Below are 26,975 nucleotides of genomic sequence, written 5' to 3'. Positions count from 1 at the left end.
CTGGTAGGCAGTTTGGCTCTCCTTTTGTTTGGAGACTGTTACTGCCTTGCACTTCTGGAGTGCAAATATTGCCACTACTTACCATCCCATTCCTGACTGTTGTTGTTCCAAGACATTTGAAAACTAATCAAATTAATTAAAACAGATTTATTATTTTCTTTTTCTATAAAACACACAATTAGAAACAACAAATTAAAGTAAATTTGCTTTCTAACCTACAGAGAATCCCCAATGAAATTACTGAGATCTCAGATCTTGGGTCTAACCAAGCACAGGATCTGAATGGTGAGACTGTGTTCTACTCTGACACTCCACATGGAATACCTGTCGCTCTGTAAGTGAACAGTTAATGCATCAAGGCCAGGACTTCACTCCACTGTATGGCTGAGCACTGGTGGTTACTTTCAGGAAGGCCATCAGCAGCCAGAAAGATTCAGTCCAATACAAAACAATCTGTAAGTATAGGACAACTGCCTGCTTCAGAGGGGAATCCAAATAGCTAAGGAATCCTTTAAATCTTCAAATCTTCAAATATAATAAAAATAATCTATTGAAGTAAAGGAAATAGAAAGTAGAATTTAATTTTCAAACTGTCAAATGGATTGTTGAGTGAAAAATAAGAGCATCAGCCCCATGGATTTGAGTGCTGCCTTTAAAACTTGTTTGCTACAGAGCTATTGAAACAAGTATTTGTTTCACAGATGGATTAATTGGTTTCCACTGCATTGATCTTACATTAGATTAAGTGAGTATGGCTGCAGACTTTTACCTCTAGTTCCTTTTCATCAAAATACCGCAGCCATTCTAAAGGCACCACCTCATTGAAACCATCCAAGAAAGCTTTGGTTTGTTCCTCGACTCCACGGGTGAATCTCCAGTCGGTCAGCAACCTAACAAGAAAGCAAGCACAAATGAACACGGGTTCCTGTAAATATTTGACAGTGACTAAGGCAAATTATGTCTACTGATGGGTCTTGGCAGCAGTGGATTGAAAAACAGCTTTACATTTATGGGAATCAGCTCCACTGCCAAAGAGAGGAATGGCATAGAGATAGTCGTGATGGAAAACGAAGCAGGCATGATTCTATGAAAATCTTCCAAAATAACACATTGTTTCAAAAAACTGGCATCTAAGACATTGCAGCTGGCTTGCTTCCAATTTGGTGTTCCTAATATTCTTCTCTTTTGTTAATTTATATATTTTTCTTTGGACTAGAATATAGAAAATTGAGTCAAATATATAATGATTAACAGAAAAGCCGGGCAGATAAGAAACCAAACTATATAAAATAATGCTGATTTGATGCAATATGTATTTTTTCAATACAGCATATTTTACATTGTACCTAGTTTAATTCTCCCTGCTGATCTAAAAAAATGAAAAACAAAAATTTCCAAACTAAAATCCAAGATATAGAATTATAGTTAACCTCATATACTCCTCCTTATTTTCTTCAATGACCATAATATTTTCTCCATCTTTCTTCAGCTCATGAGTTGTTACTTTCCCCAATATTTCCATATCCTGTGCAAAATACAGCTCTAAGCCGCACTCTTCTATATTGTTTTCCCTGAAAGAGAAAAGTATTAAACGGATTTTTTAAAAAAAGCACAAGGATTTCCATCCCCTCAATACTGTATTGATTTCCCGTTTCCTGAATCAATTACAAATTTTTGCAATACCCTGCCCTCTGTGAAATTATATCCAGATATATTTTCCCATAGCAATCAAAATAGAAAAATAATATTCTAATAATTTCTGCAAATTTTATGGTATATGAAAACATAGTATCAATAATTTTGCAATCAGCTGGTCTGTTTGTTCACATAAAAGCTAAATAATATCAAATATTTACTTGATCCACAGCAGAGAGTTGTAGAATTCTGGATCAATTGATTCCAAGTCTTTCATGGTGGGATTTTTATTCAACATTCTTTTATAAAATGGCAAGGTGAATCCTGTATCAATAAATTTACCATGGTAAAGTGCCTAGAACAAAACAAAAACTGTCACTTTTTTAATAATACAGGTCAAAGAAAAGTGCAAAGCATTCAGTTTCCACCAGGGCTTCCAACAAGTGTTCCCAGATCCCTTCTGAGATTCTCTCATGCAGTAGTCAAAGCTGCAATATCATGAGGCTAGAATGATGGCAGATGAAAACATTTAAGATTATGGTAGGGAGACTAAAATCATGGATTTTTAAGAAACCTGAATTGAGGAGATGAAGGTATCATAGAGAGTTGGAGCTTTTAAAGAGATTGAGTTGACAGATAGTATTGGTGAATGTTTTGGTAATAAAGGCATGGATGATGGTTTTGGTGATTTTGGCAATTGGGTGAAGCTGGAGAAGGCATTATTATAGAGGTCGAGATAGAGATCAAAAGCTCGTTTTCAGATCAACTATGACAACTAGGTTCTAAAATGTCTGATTCAGGTTTAGATAACAGACAACTGAAGAGAATGTTTGAATCAATGACTATGGAAAAAACTGGTCTTCCCAATATTTATCTGCTAAAATATTCTGCTCATTCAGTAATGCATGTCAAGTAACGAGTCAAGTAGGCTTAGCTCATTGCCGGTAACCAACAGGAACTCAAGAAATGCAGCTACGATCTACGCAAAGTCATCAAGGCAGCGAAACAACAATATTCAGACACAACTCTCCACCTACAACACACGCAGCTTATGGCAAGGTCTGCAGACCATAGCAAACGTCAATGCTAAGCGCAATGGTGCTGCCAACATCGCTGCCTCTCTCCCAGATGAGCCAAATCTTTTTACGCTCAGTTCGATGTTGCCAACACTGAGGCCCCGAGGAGAGCCGCTGAAGTGACCTGCATCTTGGTCATCTCTGAGGCTGAAGTACGCAGGTGTTTCCAATGAGTGGACAGTCACAAAGCTGCGGGACCGGACGGCATCCCGGGATAAGTACTCAGGATGTGTGCAGCACAACTGGCAGCTGTGTTTACAGACATTTTAATCTCTCCCTCTCCCAGTGTAGAGTGCCCTCCTACAACATTGTCCCTATACCTAAAAAGACCAAGGTAACAGTCTGAACGACAGATGTCCTGTCGCACTCACCTCAATAATAAGCAAATGCTTTGAGAGGCTGGTCAAGGACGACATCTGCAGCATGCTACCACACACAGGACCCCTGACAATTTGCCTACTTACACAACCGATCGACAGATGACGCAATACCACAGCTCTGCACACTGTCCTTACACATCTGACAGGAAGTCCAGGATCGAGCTGCTCAACGCAGAGACCTCGGCCTTCACTCCGCCTTGTGCAGCTTGATCCTAGACTTCCTGTCAGATTGCCAGCAGGTGCTAAGAGTGGGCTCCCTCACCTCTGCCCCTCTGACGCTCAACACAGGTGCCCCTCAGTGCTGTGTCCTAAGCTACCTCCTTTACTCTCTGTATACCCATGACTCTGTCGCCACCCACAGCTCCAATGTGCTAATTACATTTGCTGACAATACTACATCGATTGGCCTTACCTCAAATAATAATGACGCAGCCTATAGAGAAGAAGTCATCACCCTGACACAGTGGTGTCAAGAAAACAACCTCTCCCTCAATGTCACAAAAATAAAGGAGCTGGTTGTGGACTACAGGAGGAATGGAGACAGGCTAACCCCTATTGACATCAATGGATCTGGGGTTGAGAGGGTAAACCGCTTTAAGTTCCTTGGCATACACATCACCGAGGATCTCACGTGATCTGTACATACTAGCTGTGTGGTGAGAAAAGCACAACAGTGCCTCTTTCACCTCAGACGGTTGAAGAAGTTTGGCATGAGTCCCCAAATCCTAAGAACTTTCTACAGGGGCACAATTGAGAGCACCCTGACTGACTGCATCACTGTCTGGTATGGGAACTGTACTTCCCTCAGTAGCAGGACTCTGCAGAGAGTGGTGTGGATAGCCCAGCACACCTGTAGATGTGAACTTCTCATGATTCAGGACATTTACAGTGACAGGTGTGTAAAAAGGGCCCGGAGGGTCATTGGGGACCCGAGTCACCCCAACTACAATCTATTCCAGCTGCTACCATCCGGGAAATGGTACTACAGCTCTAGGACAGCTTCTTCAACCAGGCCATCAGACTGATTAATTCGCGCTGATACAATTGTATTTCTATGTTATATTGACTGTCCTGTTGTACATACTATTTATTACAAATTACTATAAATTGCACATTGCACATTTAGATGGAGACATAATGTAAAGTTTTTTTACTCCTCATGTATGTGAAGGATGTGAGAAATAAAGTCAATTCAATTCAATTCAAGAATATAAACTACCGAGGAAAGAGATGGTGGGTAAACTTGTTAAGTTCACTGGTAAATTGAAAACCTGTTGATACAAACATGATGCTTCAGGCTTTTGAACAGTTGACAAACAGATAAAACAGATCAATCACAGTCCCAGGATAAAGAGAACCTCGCCATTCACATAACATTGTGGCAGCCATGAGATGATCATCCAAGCAGTGTTCCCCATAAATAATTTACAAAAGAAATACATTACAATACATAACTTTGTAAAGTAAGGCAAAGTATGTCTAGAGACATATGGTTTGGTATAACAATCAATAAGGCATCAGTAAAGCACTTGAAGAATCAGAGGATTGATTAAAATAATTAGGGATAGCACCAAATGAAATCATTACAGTCTAAGCATACTCTTTAATAGATTTGGTATTTAAGAAACAAATTTAGTGTAGTTCACCATGGAAGGGAGTGAAGACAAGTAAAGTGGAAGGCAACATTCACAGTAACTTGCAACTTCAACTTTGTTGCAGGAAACCTGTCATTGGACACATATTTTTGACGATGGAAAAGCATTGAAAGATCAATCCAGTTCATTTGCAATACAATTATAGTGCTTGTGCTAGAAGGCATGTATGTGATTCACAGCTCCATGGTATTATCTCACCTGAAATAGAAGGATGTGGATTCAAACCTCACTCAGGAATTTGATAAATAATCTATCCTGTTAATCTATACTGTTATTTTGCTAGCTCATTTCTTTGGACCAAAATAATCCTTGGCTTTATCTGAAGACCAAAGAGGTCATTGCAGGATCCCAGTCTACATTCAAACTACTTAATTACTAACAAAATCTATTTCACCAGTGCTATGCAGTGCAGAAATTGCTACTTAATTTTTAAACATTACAACAGTGCTTATTGGTTGCAATATATTGTGGGTTGTTCTTAAGACATAAATGTCACTACACGGGTTCCACTTTGTTTCCAAACTATACAAGTTCCATGCATGGTATTTTGAGCATAGGCATATATTTGTGCTACATTTTAGTTACTTCTTTCACAGGACTTACCATTGCTATGAACCTCCCAATAAAACGGAAATAGGTCAGGTGATCTGGATTAATTGATGATGCAGGGTTTATCTGCAAACAGTAGTTGTTTTTTCCAGCGTATTCAAACAAGCAGTACATTGGATTGAGAACTTCATGGGAAAGCAGGAAAAACCATTCTCTATGGAATAATAATAAACTCCAATAATAAATGTTGAAACTTTAACTAAAATTGTGTCAAAAGCAGAACTTATCCTTTGATATTCAAATATTAAAATATATTTGCATGAATTGTTTTTTCACCACACACTTCTGCATACAAAAATTAATAGCTCTTCTCTATTTTTGATGCATATAAACTGCATGTTATCCATATCTTTACTCAGAAACAATGATTTGTCTAATATTGCAGCAATTCAACTGACAGAGTTCTCTAGTAATTGCTCCAATTTATGTACAATTGCAGAAATAGTAAACAAATTAAAAGCTCAGAAACTCTCCCTCTCCATTATACATAAAGCCACTTTCACAGTGGACAGTGAATAGCAAGCACCACAGATTCCCATGTCAGATACAAATATTTAAATGCACAGCAAAAGTTTTTCTCTGCATTAAGGATAAGTCCGTCTTTACCACAGAACAGTATTCTTGGAATTCGAGAGAGATACAGGATGGAAATGGGTCATCCAGCCCACCAAGACTGCATTGACCATGAGACACCCACTTACACTAACCTTAAATTAGTCCCATTCTCTATACGTTGCATCAACTCCCCAGTGTTGTAATTTCATATTTTGCATATCCTGAGCTACGCCTCAGTTAAATAAGATTCAATATTAATTTAGAGTGTGTTGGTGCTCTGGCTCCATATTCAAAGGAATAATCTTATGTACGTAGGATTACTGAGTAAGTAAATTCTTGTGCTATCGCCTGGCTTGGTATTGACTTTAGAACTCTGTTTTCCACCTTCATGTCACTTCAATACCACTGCATATGTTTTATTTAAATTAATGCAGGTTTAAAGTAGATGACTAAGCTAATTGGTGGAGCTGCATATCTGCTCATTTGTGCCAGAGTCTCACACAATTTCCCAATTTAGTCAAGTTTCCAAGCACAGCCAATGGAAGGGAAGACCAGAGATTAGATTGTTCTGTAGGAATATCCATACAGTGGCTCAATCTGAGGCATGGAAGGTAGTCACCTTACAGGCTGTGTTCGGTAAATAGCCTGTTTCAGGCAATGTGCAAAGTGAACACAATCACTTTCCATTTCTCAAAGGATTAGCAGAAATTAAAAACTGATTTGATTGCAACAATAATTATTTTTATCTTTAATCTGGTAGAATTGTCAAATATAAAATTTTCCATCCTGCTTATCTCTTGATAGGATGAATTTATATATATATCCACATGCTTCACATTACTGTCAACGGAATAGAGTTACAGCTTATCTGCTGAGCACAGTTAAGTCATGGAGGAACAAGGAACCACAGCATAAAGACAAGTGAATTCCACCGATGCAGGAAGATTCTCAGCAGCCTGTCCGTGGTTCTACCCTGTGGTAGAACAGCATGACGTAACCTACCATAGGGTAAAACCACTGGTAGGTCACAGAGGAAAGAGGCTGCATGAAGAGATGACCGGAGCTCAAAATAGTACAGATACTCCATCCACCAAGAAAGATAGCAACTTTGCAAATATAAGTAAAATAAGCAGTCCCAGAAATGTGGCTCACATTAGAAGCTGCACTGTTAAGGAAAACATACCATATTGAATTCTGCACAATTTCTCTTCTGATGACCAGTTTAAATTAATAAATAACAGAAACAATATATCAAAAGATATTTACTTTTAATATTTTACTTTTAATTGCAGCTTCTAATTATGATTTCATTAGAGTTTCATGCAACAAACCACCAGCAAGAATTCAGTATGCACCTTGGAATTTTAAAATAAAATTAATATACGGTGTATTCAAAAACAAGACACCTAAAGTCCATCAGCAATTATTGCAGTTTGGAAAGTAAATTGTTTTTTCATCAGTTGGTATAATGAATCAGAATCAGATTCACTATCACTGACATAATGTATGTTATGAAATTTGTTGTTCTTCAGCAGCAGTACTGTGCAAAGACATTTTGCATGTTATTCAAAAAAAAGTCCTTGAAAATTAGTTTTCTCTCATCAAATTGAAACACCTTATCAGGCACCAGCATTTACCAAATTTCTTGCAATATGTTTTGAAGTAGTGTTCATCAGCTTTCATGTAGGTAAACACTGTAAAACAATGACTTGACTTTAAATATCAAGTGATACTGTAGAGTTATGTATTATTTGACAAGAATTATTAGAAAACTGCCCAACACTAAATGTACGGGAAAAAATTAAAATATAGATGCATAGTTAAGAAAAATGATGCAACACTTACAGTGGAGCAACAAACAACAGTTAATTAGGAGGAAATATTTTAATAAAATAATCATGTCAGTGACTGTGAGCTTACTTTCAGAAATCAAAATGTATGAATCGCAATTAAACATGATATGTAAATATTCCACATCTTATAAGCATTCTTAATTTACTTTGCAATACAGTAGAAATTCAATTATTCGCCCATTGACATATAATTCCTTAAAAAACCAGAATGTACCACCTCATTAATCTGCTTTGGGTTATACCTGCCAGGAAAGGGACACACTTAAATGTTTAAAAGGCAAGGAATGCAGCATCTTGGAGAATTAAAGAGGCATTCATCAGAACTTAAAAGGAAATGTACACCTTATTTATGATCGGCTCCTTTAAGTAAGAGCCTTGTGATTGGCAGTAGGTGAACATTTTGTTACGGCGCCAAATAAATAGTTGCAAACAGAATTCAGAAACTGAACTGCAATATGAAACTTAATAATGCAATTTAATTCTTCACGTGCAAGAGACTAAAGTTAAATATGAGCATTTACACTTAAACTTCATCAATCAGAAAATATTTGAATTGAGTGATGAGTGTGGATTTTACTGAGGACTGTCTGCTGGCTTCGCACATCACCTGGGTAGTCCCAATACTATCACTTGACTGTCCAGAAAGAATTTACTGAACAAAAGTCTCCTGGACCCTAAATGGCAAAAGGGAACTTTTGTAAATTCATTGGATCGTATTGGTGGGTCAGAAGCCCCGTCATGAAATTGCTGAGAAAAATTCTGAACAACAGTATCACTTGTCCAATCTGTCATTTTACAATGCACGTGAATGACCACAACATTGTTGCCCCCTCTCATTACTACATACTGTACTGTACTATACGCTTTAGCCTGTTGTGACTCCAAAGGGAAAGTGATGCCAGCCGTGCCCAGTTGGCAGGAAGCAAATGTTACCCAACTGTGGGAACTACTCACCTTGCTATACCTCCATAATCCAAACCCTCCTCTCCACGCATTATTATGTACAATCGACGGCGCAAGTCATATGGCTTCATATTCATTATCTGTAGAGGAAATTTTTTTTAAATGAAAGATTGCTCAGAAATTAATTTCAGGACCTTTTATCTGTCACCTTATATGTACAATAAATATGCAAAAAGTGTGGCAATTTCATTTCAATTTCCTGTCTAATCTAAATTCAAGAATTCTATTTTCCAATGAAGACCTAAAAGTGTAATGTTTCAGAGAACGCACATTTCTACTTTCTCTGTTATTAAAAGTAACATATAAAGAACTATAATAATGATTATATTGTCATGATTCCACTTATCCACACAATAATGGTATTATTTTTTTCCCTAATGGTTTAAGAATATTATTGAGCCCAATGAAAAAGGGGAGTAGAATGGCTACAAAGTAAAAATTGTGGATTGTAAGGAGAGTATTAGTTATCTTGGCAAGAGTTAACCAGAACATAAATTTTCAGGCAGTTTTCATCAGTTGAAATCAAGCCATGGCTAAAAGTAAATAGAGATTTTTGATAAGCCAACTTGAACCAGATGTGAGAAAAAGAAAACAGTAAAAGGAACTTCTCTCAGACTACGTATCTGAAGGACCATATCTGAACATTTTACTTTAAAATGCAATTATAGTCACTACCTGATTGACTCCTCAAACATATGTGCTATTCTACTCAGCCTCTAGGTGAGCAAGACAACATTTTCCAATATCAGGTACACAACATGTCTTATTCAATGGCTCTTGATGTAACCTAGCTGTTTCAAGTTTCAAGCTCATCACTGTAATGGTCACCAGATTAGTAGGCGGTGGTGAGATGAGGCTGGTTAAATCTGTTTGTCGATTCTATTCAAGTGTACCTGTGTACTTTCAAATACACAACAATACCTACATGCTAATTTCGAGGTACTTGTAAGAAAATAAGTCCAGATTCAGCTCACATATTTAATTTTGTATGCACCCTTCAATATCAGATTTTGATACTTAAAATAGTTTGTTACCTGTTGAAAGGAATCCTCAAATAAAGTTTGTCTGGAGACACTGATTTTAACATGACTTGGTAATGCATTAGACTGAAAAAAAAAACAAATAACACTTATCAAAGATACATTAATTAAACCATAAAAATTCCATGCTGATAGCATACAATAAACTGTTCTGTTTAACCACCACCCTGCGACCAGACATTGTCTTAGTGTCTGAGTCTACTAAGCAAGTGGTGCTGCTGGAGCTGACAGTCCCATGGGAAGATAGCTTGGAAGAGGTCTTTGAAAGGAAACTCCCAAGTATGCAGGACTGGTCAGCAACTGTCAGCAGGCTGGATGGAGAGCGAGGTGTCTCCCAGTGGAGGTTGGTTGTAGGGGATTCGTAGCCTGTTCTTTAGTTAGAGCCTTCAGCATTTTGGGCATCGAGGGAGAGAGGAAGAGGAGAGCCACCGATGCGGCAGAGAGGGCCTCAAGATGGCTGTGGCTCAAAAGAGGGGAGCCATGGAGTCATAAGTAACTAGCCATCTGGACACAAGCTGGGGTCTGATCAGCCCCGGCTGGGTCACCTGGAGGAGGTTGTATGATGTTGAAAGACCCGAAACACCCGATGATTCCAGGAACATCACTGAAGATGTGTCCAGAAGCATCAATAGATGTATGTACACAGGACCTGTCTCTGGAAGCAGCATGCCAATCTTCAACTAAAATTCCTGCACACAAATTTTTCTACAGCACCTCTTTGGGACAGATGATATTTATTAGATTAGATCAGATTAGATTAGATTAGATTCAACTTTATTGTCATTATGCTGAGTACAGATACAAAGCCAATGAAATGCAGTTAGCTTCTGACCAGAAATGCAAAGAATAGTGTTATTTACATAATAACTGCGAATAAAAAGTAAGTGCTACAGCACACAAATATAAAAGTACTGAGACAATACAATACGGATGCAATACCACTTAGTGCTGTGATGTGAGGTTCAGCAGGGTCACAGCCTTATAGCCTCAGGGAAGAAGAGGCTCCTGTAGCACCTACTGGATGGGAGGAGAATAAAAAGTCCATGGTAAGGACTTGATAATGCTTTTCGCCCCGCCCAGGCAGCGTTTATGGTAGATGTTCTCAATGGTGGGTAATTGGGTGCCGATAATCCGCTGGGCAGTTTTCATCAAACGCTGGAGTGCTTTGCGGTCCGATACGGGACAACTGCCATACCACAGTGAGATGCAGTTGGTGAGTATGCTCTCAATGGTACAGTGGTAAAAGTCCGTCAGTATCCTGGGACAGAGGTGAGCTTTCTTGATGCTCCACAGGAAATAAAGGCGCTATTGCGCCTTTTTGATCAGGATGGAGGAGTTCAGGGACCAGGTGAGATCATTAGAAATGTGGACACCAAGAATTTGAAGCTTGATACACGCTCCACTACAGTTCCGTTGATGTAGATGGGGACGTGAGTGTGACTCCTGGCATGCCTGAATTCCACAATGATCTCCTTGGTCTTCTGAGTGTTAAGGGCCAGATTGTTGTCGGCACACCACGCAGCCAGGTGTTGGACCTCGTCCCTGTAGACCGTCTCGTCATCCCCTCTGATCAGGCCAACCACCATGGTGTCGTCTGTGAACTTGGTTATGGAGTTAGAACCATGTAGAGGAACTAGCCAACCTGTTACCTCTAGGGCATACTGCTTTTATCCAATGTTCCACTATCTTCTTTTTGAATGCTGATCAGCCCAGAGGCACTGTCTCCAGCTGACAGTAGAGGTGCACGTTAATTGGCCGGTATCAGTAACTCAATGTACATGCAGTAATTTATTTATATACCACATAGGGACACTCTGGCCATCCCCGAAGGCGTTGGTCAGAACCTCTAACATACCTTCGTAACAAGCACACCAGATGGGTCCTAACTAGCTGTGCAAAACTCTGCTAAAAGTGGCAAGCTCTGCCACCAGAAATACAACAGTCAGGCCCTGAGGCTCATTTGTTTTCAAAAGTGCCAAAAGACTTTGAGTTGTCAATTTTGTACCATTGTAGTAAACGATGCCAAAATCTTAACGGTTGAACTCTCTGCATATTGGGCTGACAAGGTACAATGTAATCAAAACCACTAAAAAGATTTTAATAAGTTTTATTTATGACAAGTGCACCTTAAAAAATTGGAGTTCGACTTATCTTTAACGATGTAAAGTGACTTGTTTAGCCACGTGACGTTTATCATATCCCTTATAAAGACGTAGAAAAAATAACTATTGCAAAGAAACAATTTTTTTAGCATTATACTCGTATTTAAAATGCCACGTACACCAAACATGATCTGTATTTTCAAGCGACACTAATACATTTGTGGTCTCAGTTCCAATGTCAGAGCTGGAAGTGAGTTATTGGCCAAAGGCAAGTCCTTGCCTTTGGGAGTTGAGGCAAGCCCATCCCCAACTTGTTTTTTTGCATTACCTAAAACCAAGGTTTTATTTATAAGATAAAATGAACCTGAATATGAAATTCTCAAGTTCCATTTCCATCTCGTGAGCTGTAATACGTTTGTAAATGTAAATAACATATCAAGGAGAGATTGGACAAACTTGGGTTGTTTTCTCTGGAGAACTGGCTGCTGAGGGGCAACCTGATAGGAGTTTATAAAATTATGACACAGATGTAGATAGGGCAGATATTCAGAGTCCTTTAAGCAAGGTGGAAATGTCACACACTAGAGGTTGCAAACTTAAAGTGATGGGGTAAAGTTTAAAGGAGACATGAAAGACAGGTTTTGTTTTACGCAGGGAGTGGTAGGTATCTGGAACACACTTCCAGAGGAAGTGGTAGAAGCAAATGCAGGTTTAGGAGATATTTAGACAGACATACGAGCAGGCAGGGAAGAGAGGGATACAGACTGCATACAGCTGGATAGGATTAGTTAGAGCAGCATCGTGGTAAGTGCAGACAGTGGGCTGAAGAGCTTGTTGCCTGTTCCTGTGTTGTGCACTGTTATGTTCTCTGGTCTATCTCAGTAGCTTAGAAACATAGAAAAACTACAGCACAATATAAGCCCTTCGGCCCACCATGCTGTGCCGAACATGTACTTACTTTCGGAATTACCTAGGGTTACCCATAGCCCTCTATTTTTCTAAGCTCCATGTACCTATCCAGGAGTCTCTTAAAAGATCCTAACGTTTCCGCCTCCACCACCATTGCCGGCAGCCCATTCCACATGCTCACCACTCTCCGCGTAAAAAACTTACCCCTGACATCTCCTCTGTACCTACTTCCAAGCACCTTAAAACTGTGTCCTCTTGTGATAGCCATTTCAGCCCTGGGAAAAACTCTTTGACTATCCACATGATCAATGTCTCTCATCATATTATACACCTCTAATCCTCTGTCACTCCAAGGAGAAAAGGCCAAGTTCACTCAACCTATTCTTGTAAGGCATGCTCCCCAATCCAGACAACATCCTCGTAAATCTCCTCTACACCCTTTCTACAGTCTCCACATCCTTCCTGTAGTGAGGTGACCAGAACTGAGCACAGTACTCCAAGTGGGGTCTGACCAGGGTCCTATATAGCTGCAACATTACCTCTCGGCCCTTAAACTCAATCCCACGATTGATGAAGGCCAATGCACCGTATGCCGTCTTAACCACAGAGTCAATCTGCGCAGCTGCTTAGAGTGTCCTATGGACTCGGACCCCAAGATCCCCCTGATCCTCCACATTGCCAAGAGCCTTACCATTAATACTATATTCTGCCATCATATTTGACCTACCAAAATGAACCACTTCACACTTATCTGGGTTGATCTCCATCTGCCACTTCTCAGCCCAGTTTTGCATCCTATGAATGTCCCACTGTAAACTCTGACAGTCCTCCACACTATCCACAACACCCCCAACCTTTGTGTCATCAGCAAATTTACTAACCTATCCCTCCACTTCCTTATCCAGGTCATTTATAAAAATCACATAGGGAAGGGGTCCCAGAACAGATTCCTGAGGCACACCACTGGTCACCAACCTCCATGCAGAATATGACCCGTCTACAACCACTCTTTGCCTTCTGTGGGCAAGCCAATTCTGGATCCACAAAGCAAGGTCCCCTTGGATCCCATGCTTCCTTACTTTCTCAGTAAGTCTTGCATGGGGTACGTTATTAAATGCCTTGCTAAAATCCATAAACACTACATCTACCGCTCTGCCTTCATCAACGTGTTTAGTCACATCCTCAAAAAATTCAATTAGGCTCATAAGGCACGACCTGCTTCTGACAAAGCTATGGTGACTATTCCTAATTATATTATGCCTCTCCAAATGTTCATAAATCCTGCCTCTCAGGATCTTTTCCATCAGCTTACCAACCGCTGGAGTAAGGCTCACTAGTCTATAATTTCCTGGGTTATCCCTACTCCCTTTCTTGAATAAGGAAACAACATCTGCAATCCTCCAATCGTCCGGAACCTCTCCCGTCCCCATTGATGATGCAAAGATCATCGCCAGAGGCTCAGCAATCTCTTCCCTCGCTTCCCACAGTAGCCTGGGGTACATCCCGTCCGGTCTCGGTGACTTATCCAACTTGATGCTTTCCAAAAGCTCCAGCACATCCTCTTTCTTAATATCCACATGCTCAAGCTTTTCAATTTGCTGTAAGTCATCCCTACAATCGCCAACATCCTTAATGGAAGGAAACCAAGAAGGTGACACAGATTAGGTATGAAGAATTCAAAGTCTGTTTTTTCCAATATAGTAAAGGAAGGTATGTGTGTATATATTTACATCAAGAGATTAATGTAAAGTAATAGCTTATTTGCTATTACCAATTTTTAAAACTTCTGGCTCTGTACCTTTTCTCAAAGCAACATACTTTCAATTTTTTAAAATTTGGCTCCAATTTTGTTTTTATACATACTTAATCTCTTTTCACAATTGTGCTATTCCTTTGCTGAAAAGATTGAATAAATATCTGATTTTGATATTTTTATGGCACATTCTAAACCTGTGTTTAACAGAAGAATGTTTCTCATTGTTTCATCCAGCAAAAGTCTTGGTTTGAGCTGAGTGATCTGATAAGGGCGAGTCTCTATAGAAAAATAAATTAGGAGCAGGGTGTAGTTTAAAATTGTATTATGACAATTATATATTTGCAGCAATTTTCTTCACAATTTATGTGTTGCCCTTCAATTTACAAGTACCAAATTTTTTTTTTAAATCTTTTCTATTTCTTAAGAAACTTTGTACTCACATGGCAGAGAAAACGGAATTGGTGATACTTCCATCGAAAGCTTCGGTCGTACGCCGCTGGAGACCCACTTCTTGCACTGTAGAGTTATTAAAAAGCTTATGTTTGCACTGAGGTCAACTTATTTTAACCACAACAAAATTGGATCGCAAGGCAATTAGTGATTCAACAATGTATTTGGAGATTTATTGAAGAAATAGTACCTAACTTCGAACTGTATTTCTAGTGACATAAAATATGATTTATGTAAATACCATGTTTTATGAAGTAAAGTAAGGAATGGGTGTATTCAAAGTACAAGCACGCAGTATGTTTATTGAAAAATTTGTCAAATATGTCCCTTTCTGATAACTGGTTTTGGAGCACAATGAATTCAGTTATTGATACAAAATAGTCCTGCTTCTTCTTTCCAGCTTGTCTAAATACTAATTGGTAACAAAAATTAAAGGGCTCTCTCAGTAGATAACCACCACTCCCCCCAAAAAGCTGGGAGTCTCAATTTCAGATACATTATTGTAAGGGACTCAATCACTTGAATCATCTTAAGTTTGCTGACAGGATAATTGACTCCAGCTTCTAAAATGTTTTATCATATCACTACTCAAACAAAAAAGATATTCTTTTGCTACTAGTCTTCATAGCTGGCAGCAGTGAGTAGATATTTCCTTGGGTCCACAGATGAAGGAAATAAAAGACTACCTATTGCAGAAGAAATAAGGAAAATAGGCCACAGGAACCTCAAATTTTTCCTGATGTATGGTGACACTTTTAAAAGCAAAGATATCACCATGATATATAAACAACATTTGTTGGTAGTATTTTAATAGTTCTTTCTCTGAAAATTGAAATAAAAGCATTGCACAAAGCAGAAGTCGACATCCGAATCATTAGTTTAGAAAACATATAAAAGAAAGGTAGGCTTTGGGACTTCAGTATGTTTTAGTGTTTATTCTCTAATACAACTTGGTATACAAATCAAAACCACAAAAAGCTATTATTTTTTATTTAGCTCATTAAAAGATAAACAATAAATCCATCAGTTTTCAAGTTTGATGATCTGATTAATTCATCAAGGAGAATTCATAAGATCTGAAGTTAACTGGTAACTTCAACATGAATAAAGATTCTGATGTTCAAAATTGATTTTTCATTGAAGGAGTTATGACCTAAAATTGAATATTCTTCATATGAGTACTGAGGTGACATTAGACCCCAGTCAGTATTAGTCTTTAGATTTCTTCAACACAATTAGATTAATATGACCAAGCAATCCTCAACCACATCACACTTATCAATTTTATATTAGTTGATATTTGCCATCCGTTGGTCAAATGAAGACAAATGATAAAAAATAGATTAATACAATTTGCACTAAGTAAAATGTTAGAAACATAACTTCCCATATTTTTGGCAAAGTGTAAAATAATGAAAAATCTTAAAGGAAAACATATTTACCTGGAAGTAGAATCAAATCCAGTTCGAGGATCTTTAAAGGTGGTGGAACGAGAGTTATGGTCCACAAAATATCGAACCCCTTCATTTGTGTATTTCATCTCCCAGCCAGGAGGCAGAGGGGATTCTTGGATCATCCTTTGAAAATGCAATTTTAACCCGTGTTATAGGAATATCTCATTTGATAGATGAACTGAAATACTCATAGTGATTATCAATTACTTTCAGGTTTTACGAATGTGCACTGGAGTACTGTAAATTCCTTTCTTTTTGAATGATTCAGTAATATTGTTTTCCCAGAAAGAACTATTGTTCACTGGTAATGATCAAGGTTGTGATGTAAACTGAAGACCTGTTCCTCCAGTCTCAAACTATCAAAGATCCTCATTAAGAATTATGGTAATATTTCTGTACTACTTTAAAAGGTAAAGAAGCTTTTAGAAAATGAAGATTCAAAACTGTCATAAGTACTCTTAATTTTAACTTAAAGCACTTTGGGGAAAATAATTTGAAGCGTTAATATTCCTGGAGGCAATTTATTCATAAAAGGTAAGAGAGGGAAAAAGTACATTATGGTGCTTGAAAGAGATGTTCCTGAAGACTTGAAGGAACTATTTTGTTAGGGTTAAGGAGCAAGGAGCTATTGAATTGCTGATAACATCTATGGGCCACCAAGCAGTGAAAGGAAGACAAAGGAGAAAATTTGCTGAGAAATTAGAGATGGACAAGAACTGCTGAGACTAACAAAGTCAGATTATTCTCTTATTGATTAGGACAATGCTAAAGTAATGAAGAAAAAGGAACTTCTAAAATGTGTAAAGGTGAACTTCTTGGTTTGTATTATTTTGTCGGTTTCAGCCTGAAATATGGACAATCCCTTTCCTCCCACAGAGGTTGCTCAACACAATGAGTTCCTCCAACCGGTTTCTTGTCATTTCTAGTCTAATCCTACATAAATCCTTTTCTGTTTTACTTCTCCCACATTCACTATAGTGTACCAAATTCCTAATGGACTTAACAGCAGATGACGCTTCCCCTCTCTAAAATCAGGGATTACAAACTTAAAATAAGGTGTCAGCCATTCAGTGCAGAGCTGAGAAAATAGTTCTTCGCCCAAAGGGTAATATATCCTTAGAAGAGAACTGTAAAGCATTATATTCATTTTTCTCCAAGATCTTATTAATAGTCAATGATCTAAACATTAACTCCTTTTCTCCCCCAGACTCCACCTGAGCTACTAACTAGTTCCAGCTTTTTCAGTTTTATTTCAGGCATTGACATAGTGCACTCTTACAACTGAATACTTTGCATCAATCTTCCCCAAGGGAGAGAATTTTGCTATAAATCCAGTAGAAGGGAGGTAATCATCATAACAGTTGGGTATAAAATTGATTGGAAGGTGTTTGTTAGGTTGGCTATGCCTGAAGTAAATTAGTCAGCATTTTAAGTTTTCAAAGGAAGGGGGAAGAGCTTATAAAATGGCTTGACATCATTTTCTAATATCCCAACTAAAAGGGGAATGGTTAAGAGCAAAAATGACACTTGTTCAAAACTGGGAGCAAGGATATGCCAGAAAAAAACCACACTATTCAGTTTAGTGATGGTGGTGGAGAACTATTTACAAACAATAACTAAGGAAAATATGACGTGGAAAAGGTGAAGGATCCCAGCCCTGAAATATTAACTGTTTATCTTTTCACTGGCAATGTCTAGCAATTTTTTTATTATGGACAGTTAGATATTTGAAGAAATCTGAGTTACCAGAAAAAAAGCATAGATTTGTGTATTGTCTAAATCCTATCCTCCCACAAATGCTGTCCTACCAAATGAGTTCCTCCAACAGATTGATTGTTGCTCCAGATTCCAGCAACTGCAGTGTCTTACGTATATGTAGATTTCAGAAAAGCACACTGAGTTCAAGTAGAAACAAGAGAAAATCTGCAGATGCTGGAAATCCAAGCAACACACATAAAATGCTGGAGGGACTCAGCAGGCCAGGCAGCATCCATGGAAAAAATTACAGTTCACGTTTCAGGCCAAAACCCTCAGCAGGACTGGAAGGAAAAACACTGAAGAATAGATTTGAGAGCAGGGGGGAGGGGAGAGAGAAACGCCAGGTGATAGGCGAAACTTGGAGGGGGAAGGATGAAGCAAAGAGCTAGGATATTGATTGGTGAAAGAGACAGTAGGCCATGGACCGAGATGAGGAAAAACTTCTTCACACAGAGAGTGGTGAATCTGTGGAATTCTCTGCCACAGGAAACAGTTGAGGCCAGTTCATTGGCTATATTTAAGAGGGAGTTAGATATGGCCCTTGTGGCTAAAGGGATCGGGGGTATGGAGAGAAGGCAGGTACAGGGTTGTGAGTTGGATGATCAGCCATGATCATACTGAATGGCGGTGCATGCTCGAAGGGCCAAATGGCTGACTCCTGCACCTATTTTCTATGTTTCTATGGAAGAAAGAAAGGAGGGGAGGGAGAGGAGCACCAGAGGGAGGCAATGGGCGGCCAAAGAGATAACATGAGAGAGAGACAAGGGGATGGGCAATGGTGAAGGGGAGTGGGGAAGGTTTGGAGGCATTACTGGAAGTTTGAGAAATTGATGTTCATGCCATTAGGTTGGAGGTTACCCATACAGAATATAAGGTATTGTTCCTTCAACCTGAGTGTGGCCTTATCCTAACAGTGGGGAAGGCCATGGATGGACATATCAGAATGAGAATGGGGAGTGGAATTAAAATGGGTGACCCTTGGGAGATCCCACTAGTTCTGGCAGATGGAGCGTAGATGCTCGGTGAAGCAGTCTCCCCAATCTATGTCGGTATCACCAATATACAAGGGGCCACACCGGGAGCACTGAACACAGTATATGACCCTGACCCCAAAAGACTCACAGGTGAAGTGTTGCCTCACCTGGAAGGACTGTTTGGGGCCCTGAATTGGAGTGACAGAGGAGGAGTAGAGGCAGGCGAAGCTTACAAGGATAAGTGCCAGTGGGGAGGGACGAACGGACAACGAAGTCACGTAGGGAGCGATCCCTGCGGAAAGCAGAAAGTTGGGGGGGGGGAGGGAAAGATGTGTTTGGTGGTGAGATCCAGTTGGAGGTGGCGGAGGTTTCAGAGAATTACGTGCTGGGCGGGGAGGCTGGTGGGGAGATGGGTGAGGACAAGAGTAACCCAATCATGATGGGAGGATGGGGTAAGAGCAGACTTACATTTAAACTAGCATGGCTTTTCTTTTTTTGATGAGGTAATGATGAAAGATGCTGGAGGAAATGCATTAGATGCTATAAATGTATACTTCAGAAGCAACATTCCCTCTCTCTCTCTTTTTTTTAACAGCTGCACAGACCAACCACAGCCCCGAGCAGGAAATTTTTACACAGGCTGAAAACTGTGTTGCACTTTTTTTTTTGTAATGTGCATACTATGAACATTTAGAATGAAACTGAAAAATCCACATACTTTTGATTTTACTTATTAATTGAAGAGTTTAATGAAATAAAGTACAACAAAGCAAGTTTTGTAAACTGTAAACTTAGGTGGTGTCGGCATTCAGCAGGCTGGCGGTTTATTAACAATGAGCTACCAAATTCTAACCTGTGATTATTATTACAATTTGTAACAGTGTTGTAAATTGAAACATTGACAATGTAAATGCTTCAAAGTAAAAATTATGGTATGTTTATTATTTCGAAAATTTATGGATTATATTCAATAACATTAGTTATTAACAGGGTATTTCACAATTAATACTAACCTAGATTTCCAAATTATACTAACATTATATAAAAGAAAAAAACAGCTGCATGGCAACAAAGGCTATGTGAGCGGCAGCATTTCAGTTACTGTGTGGCTACGCACCTGCTCAGCTTAGAGAGAACAGTGTTCAGGAGGCTTCTAGCTCATGAACAAAAGCGATAACCATGGACTAAAGGGTGGGTAGTGCGGATAAGAAACTGGTTCAATAACAAAGGCCTGGTAAAATGACTTTTTTTTCAGTCAGTGCTTCCCAAGACACTAATCTAATTGGTTTAGATTTGAAAATATGACAAGTCACGACAAAGATAGTGATCAAATACAAAGGTCACAGATAGGCTGGCAATATGAGCGACTAGGTTTGACGACATACAATACAAAGAAAAGTGAAGTGATGTATATTTTAGAAAGAACAAGAAAAGGTAAGACGAGCAGGAAGCAAGAATGCATAAGTCTGATCTGCATAAATCAGACATATTCAGAACAGTTAAAAATAGTACTCAACTGCATGAATAACTTTACAGACACTGAATTAAAAAAGCTTGGAGATGGCCTAAAACTTCTATATAAAGAAAACTTGGCCACAATTGAGGTATTGCATCCAATTATAGTCACCACACCTAACAGAAAAATGGAGACTTATGCATAAAAGATTTACTAGAATGGTTCTAGGGATGATTTTGGTTACCAAGAAAACGTGGTTGTTATTCTTGAAACAACGAAGATTAAAAGGAGATATGAAAGAAATGTAAAAGTTTATGAAGGGTTTACATAGGATAAGTAGAGAGGCAACGTTTCATACCGAGCGTAATGCATACATAGAACAAGCTGCCAAAGAAATGTTTGAGGCAGGTATTAAAACAACATTTAAAATATATTTGGACATATAGATGGATAAGGAAGGTTTGGAGGGATATGGACCAAACATAGACCAATAGGATTAGCTTAGACAGACATCCTAGCCTACATGAATGAGTTGAGCCAAAGGGCTATTTTCACATTGTATGATTCTATCCATAGGTTCCTAAAACTGCAAAGCATCATTTACATTTTACTTACCCCATATTTGACAGGTTATGCATTAATATATTTATTATTTCTCACCTTTTAATAATTATCTTCAATTCAAGTGTTATACATTACAGTTTAAGAGGTTCTAATTAAGATATTGTTCAAATACTGCTAATCCCTAACTCCTGAGGGCTCAAGAAAAACAGAATTAACATGGGGGGGGTGGGTTGGGAGCATACACAGAACTAACTTGCTATTAAGTGCATAAAGACATGTTGAGATCAGAAGGCAAGAAAACAAAAGCTCCAATTTGTATCAGTCCTTTCATGACTTCACTATGTCTCAAAGCAATTTTCAGTCAATTAAGTACTTGTGAAGTATAATCACTTTTGTAGAAAGGGAATGTGATCACCAGTGTGTGCACAACACACTTACGCAAGCAGGACTAGATACCTAAATTTCATTAATGCTGATTATGGAATAGATTCCTTAAGGTTGTCATGCCCAGGGCTGGTAGTGACGATAAGCTCCCAAAAATACTCCCAAAAGTGTGTATCTCAAATAGCCTTTAACAACCAAGACCAGATCCTGGCTTTCATGTTGCCTTAGCTACTAAGGCCCAGCAGAACCATTTCTATTGACAGGAGAAGGAGCAAAGGCGGTTACTGGCACCTTAAAAAAAATCTCTACGGGCAGATGGGGCTCAATCAGCCATGGTAGGCAGCTGATCTAGGAGAAGGAAAACTCTGATCTCAAATCACCGCTGCCTTGCAACTATACCCGATCATGGGGGAGGCTTCGGGAGTAAACCCTGAGGAAAAATCCAGAGCTGGAGTCCCTAAGACAGTCCGACGTCCGAGTCCAACATTGATTGGCAATTCCTACAATGCCGCTGGTGCCAAAACTGTATCAGTCTCTGCCATTCCTTTGGACTTAACAGCTGTGCGGAGAGCGGAGCCTGCTACATGGGCAACAGTTTGCTCTCCATATCGTACTGTCCGAACTTGCACAACATGTAGACAACTGAGCCACAACATCCATGATCAATCCCAACCAACAGAGGGTCTCAATCATTTACAGAATATATCTATTAGAACATCTGAGAAACTCCCTACACTTCCTGAAAATGGTAACATGGGATCTTCTACATTCACCTGTAAAAAAAAATAAGTAGCTGGACAATAATGGCTAGAAAAAAATATACGCAGTTTCCTTTCAGAAATCTGCACCAAATTAACGCCAGAGTGATTAAAATTTATTACTTTGTCAATTTTATTTCATTTGAGAATATTGACTTATGACATAATGTAAATTATGCTGAAAGCCAAAATTAAAAAGAGTTTTAGATAGACTAACTCCATCCAGCAGACTTTCTCTGTGCACTATATTACTGTATGCGTCGTTGTTCAGAATGACATGTTGACTTTATTGCAGTGCTTCCCAGCCAATCACTACATTTCGACTCTGCTCTATATCACTCAATGGTTTGTTTGTTTAGTGACGTACCTGGGCAAACACCTCAGTGGTGCATGCCAACCAGATATTTGATTGTGTAATGTTTTAGGGGCGAGACAATTCTGTACTCACCCAACGTACATACTTCTTATAGGCGCACTGGTAGCAAAATTATCACTCTGCTGTCAAAATGGTGGTGAAGCAATCCCACAACACCTAACTATTTTGATAGTATATTAAATAGTGCCAGTCCCTTTTAAGAAAACAAAAGTGAAAAGAAGACAAAGGAACAAATCTGCTGAGACATTAGAGATGCATAAGAACTGCAGAGACAAATGAAGTCAGATTATTCTGTTATTGATTAGGACAATACTAAAGTAATGAGAAGAGGAACTTCTAAAATGTGTAAAGGTGAACTTCTTGGTTAGTATTATTTTGTCAGTTTCAGCCTGAAATATTGACAATCCCATTCATCCCACAGATGTTTGTCGTCTCTAGTCTAATCTTACACGAGTCCTATTCTGTTTTACTTTTCCCACATTCACTAAAGTGTACCAATTTCTTAATGGGCATAACAGGATATCTAAGCAGTTTCCCTGTGTTTGTAGTGTTCTGACTATAAGAAAGTTACAAATTTTGACACATTAATAATATTTTTTTCTAGATTAAAATGTACATAGAAGAAAAAAAATAAGTGACTCAAACACCATTAACTTTGTTAACCCAAAATGTTGTTTGATTATTTGCAAATGAGTAGCAATGGCTATGAAATAGTTTTGCCATGCTGTCATAAACTGCTGTTTCTGTTCATGCTGATCCCTGACAGGCAATTTGAGATAACCATGTATTTTTTGTTCATAATTACAGCAAATTGGTCACCATTGGCTGGCTGTCAAATTGAAGTCTTAAACTGACTGAATGCACATTAAGAGTATATAGTTTGTTAACTGAGACATTGATCTCATATATACAACTATTTGCTCCAATTGGTTCAACTTTTCTCAGATAATTTCACGAAAATAATTAAAACCAATGAGTATCTGATACTAATTTTGTTTTAAAATTTCACTTCTCTTTAAAAATACTTCTGTTTCCCTCCCAACAAAGATAGACATCATCCATGGCAAACAAGAGTTCCATTTTGTATCCACACAGACTTGTTTTCATTTTCCTATTCATTTTTTCCTCCTCTTTCAGTCACATTAACTCATAACTAAAAAGCCAGAGGAAATACCTGCAGACTGCAGTTACTGAACGTAGCCAGATTCACTAGCATTCAAATCCTATTGGTTTAAATATGAGTTGAATATTCAGCCGCAACTGAACAAATGCCAGTTTACTTCTCCTCCAATTTCTAATTTTCCCCACCCATTAAAGGCTGCGGATCCATCTGGGATATGGATCCAAAGGTATCATTACAACCAAGGCGCCACATACCCACGTCCGATTACATCAATCAATAAGTATTAAAAATGTTTAAGTTATTGAATATATAGAACATAAAGGTAGTATTGATTCCTGTTTCTGTTTCAATTTTTTTTCAAACACATATCACAGAAGAAATTAACTATCAATGACAGCACATTTCAAAAAAATGTTAAAAGGTAACCAAATAACTGAGTAAATTAAATCAATTTTCAAACTGAAATACGATATTTTCAAATCTGTCCAGTTGACAGAGCAATGAGGGCAGATAGAAAGCAAATGACATGTAAAAGCTGTGAAAGGTAGGTAGGAGCTGTAGTAGAGAACTGTAACCAAAAAGAAGCATGTTTAAAATGCTCAACACATCAGACTGTTTGGAACCTGCACATTTATGGCAAAATTGTGGTGTTTGGGATCTGCCAGCAGTTCGCCACCTGCACACAGTCATGTGACTCCACATGGCACCCAGCAGCACAGCACAAGCCTGAGTTCCCTAGCACTTACATCACTTTTATCTATACCTGGCACAGAAACAATAAGTTCTTTCATTTGGTAAAAACAGGAACTGCTGGAAACACTCAACAGGCCAAGCAGCAACTGCAGTGAGAAGGCACATTGATGTTTCAGATCCACGATCTTTCATCAGAACGAAGAAAAGTCTGAAATCAAATGCATTTTAAATTGCAAAGGATAAGGGGTGAACAGAACAACAGCCATCTCTATGAAGGGGTACAGACCAAGAAAGATTTGTGAATAGCACCAGTGTTGGTAACGGCTCAGATGAAGTGGTGCCACCTCATTATTCACACCAGATCTGTCTGGAGAAGACATACATAGGAAATGAATGGGAATCGAAGGTGAAGCAGCAACTCACTATATATTTTACTGAGTCTACTATACGTAGTGTTGACAGTGTGGTCATTTCTACGTTGCAGAAAGCAAAACAAAAATCAGGTGACCACATTGCAGCAAACACCTATTCATTCACAAGGGTGACCTCTCACATCTGTCTCTGCCCTCTTACACCTGTAGTATTAACTCCAATTTCGTCTCCGCCCATATTTCCTGCCCAAAATGCAGACTGTTTATTCTCTTTTACTTCACGTTTCCATCAACTGCTGTGTTCTGTATCCCACAAATCAAGTATTTGCTTGTTTTTCTTTCCCCTCTGCTTTTATTTATCTCTTTCTATTTGCATCCCCTCCAAATAGATCAGCTGTGATTAATGAGCACCTCGGGCAATATCAAAACCACATGTGATATTCAATCTCTCTTGGCCTCCACCCAATTACATAGATTCTCATTTTCTCACTGTTCCTTCCCACTTCCCTTCCCTTTGGAACATACTTAGTTTCCAACTTTTCATAATTTTGATGAAAGCTTATCAACTTGAAGTGTAACTCTGCTTCTTTCACCCAATATAGATACTGCCTGAGATGGTGCTTCCAGCATTTGTTGTTATTACGAGGGTTTTTTTTTTTTTGCTTTTGAAGGCCATTAAATTTGAGTGGACAGGTAAAGCTGTGTAAGGTGCTTTTCACCTTTTTAATTAATTAGGTTTGCTTGAATGTTATTATTATAATTTAACTGACATCAAAGTTTACCTGATAACAATTGCTAAAATGTTTAAAGTTAAGCTGTTTTAAAATCACTTTTAAATGCTACTGAACATTCAGTAACACAAAGCCTGGTAAAGGGGATGTAACTTTACTGGCTGTCAAAGTTCTTTATGGGTGATATTTAATTAGGGCCACCCAAGTGATGTAATTATCTCAAAAAGGCCCACAACTAAGATTCAGTCGAGCAAGCTGACATTGGAGGATCTGCAAAGTTTTCTCTAAATAAGCGGTGATCATAAGCGATGAGCAATGGCAACAAATTCAAGTACTGCAGATTATTAAGAGTGTTTAGTGCAGATAATTAGAAGACTTGGCACAGGGTAAATTAAACACATAATATGAGGAATATTAATGTGGCTTTCATTTGCTATGAACACAAGGAGTGAAAATGCAGGAACCAGACAAAATCAGCTTTACTGTAAAAATGCAAAGCATTTTTCAAACAGTACATAGAAACAAGATTAATGTATATCTAATGTAAAAATCTGTAAAAATCTGCTAAACCATACACCAATTCTTTTCTAAAGGAAACTTACTCTGAGCAGGATCTAAATATTTGAGTTTAAAATTAAGAAATCCATTTTACAGCTCATTCCTCATGGATTTGTAGCTGGTTTTCATACAAATCTGAATGAATTTTGCTAATTAGCAGAGACTCTATTAACATAGAAAATAGGTGTAGGAGTAGGCCATTTAGCCCTTCGAGCCTGCACCGCCATTCAGTACAATCATAGCTGATCATCCAACTCAGAACCCTGTACCTGCCTTCTCTCCATACCCCCTGATCCCTTTAGCCACAGGGCCCATATCTAACTCCCTCTTAAATATAGCCAATGAACTGGCCTCAACTGTTTCCTGTGGCAGAGAATTCCACAGATTCACCACTCTCTGTGTGAAGAAGTTTTTCCTCATCTCGGTCCTAAAAGGTTTCCCCTTTATCCTTAAACTGTGACCCCTCGTTCTGGACTTCCCCAACGTCAGGAATCTTCCTGCATCTAGCCTGTCCAATCCCTTTAGAATTTTATATGTTTCAATCAGATCCCCTCTCAATCTTCTAAATTCTAAATTATAAGTATAAGCAAACTGGTTATATGCTGATTAAGCTGAAGATCACCACACTTTTATTTTGAAGATCTATTTCTCTGTTCTAGTTTTGCACACAGTTCCTGTGGTTGTCAAGAACGGAACTTGTAACCAATAACCTCTAGTGCTGCTTGAGGCCATGTGCCAGGAGGTGCTCAGGAACAGCCTGGTGAAGGCTATCCAGTTGATTTTCCTTGTCTC

At 38.6% G+C, this 26,975-nt stretch overlaps 1 protein-coding gene across 2 annotated transcripts in view; it reads right to left on the bottom strand.

Moving 5' to 3' along the window:
- Window positions 1–26,975, bottom strand: part of wwp2 (WW domain containing E3 ubiquitin protein ligase 2) — a 188,889-nt gene that overhangs the window by 18,030 nt on the left and 143,884 nt on the right. For both annotated transcript variants that reach the window (XM_072279818.1, XM_072279817.1), the window contains exons 13-20: window positions 16,426–16,560; window positions 14,974–15,049; window positions 9,761–9,832; window positions 8,718–8,806; window positions 5,350–5,509; window positions 1,857–1,990; window positions 1,431–1,571; window positions 770–890 (exon numbers count right to left, since the gene is read on the bottom strand). In XM_072279818.1, the coding sequence (XP_072135919.1) occupies window positions 770–890; window positions 1,431–1,571; window positions 1,857–1,990; window positions 5,350–5,509; window positions 8,718–8,806; window positions 9,761–9,832; window positions 14,974–15,049; window positions 16,426–16,560 (928 nt within the window). The remainder of the gene's footprint in view (window positions 1–769; window positions 891–1,430; window positions 1,572–1,856; window positions 1,991–5,349; window positions 5,510–8,717; window positions 8,807–9,760; window positions 9,833–14,973; window positions 15,050–16,425; window positions 16,561–26,975) is intronic.

This window comes from Mobula birostris, chromosome 15 (genome assembly GCF_030028105.1).
Source record: "Mobula birostris isolate sMobBir1 chromosome 15, sMobBir1.hap1, whole genome shotgun sequence".
Taxonomy (NCBI): Eukaryota; Metazoa; Chordata; class Chondrichthyes; order Myliobatiformes; family Myliobatidae; genus Mobula; species Mobula birostris.
Note: the sequence above shows the minus strand (reverse complement) of the source record. Positions and strands in the feature narration are given on the sequence as shown.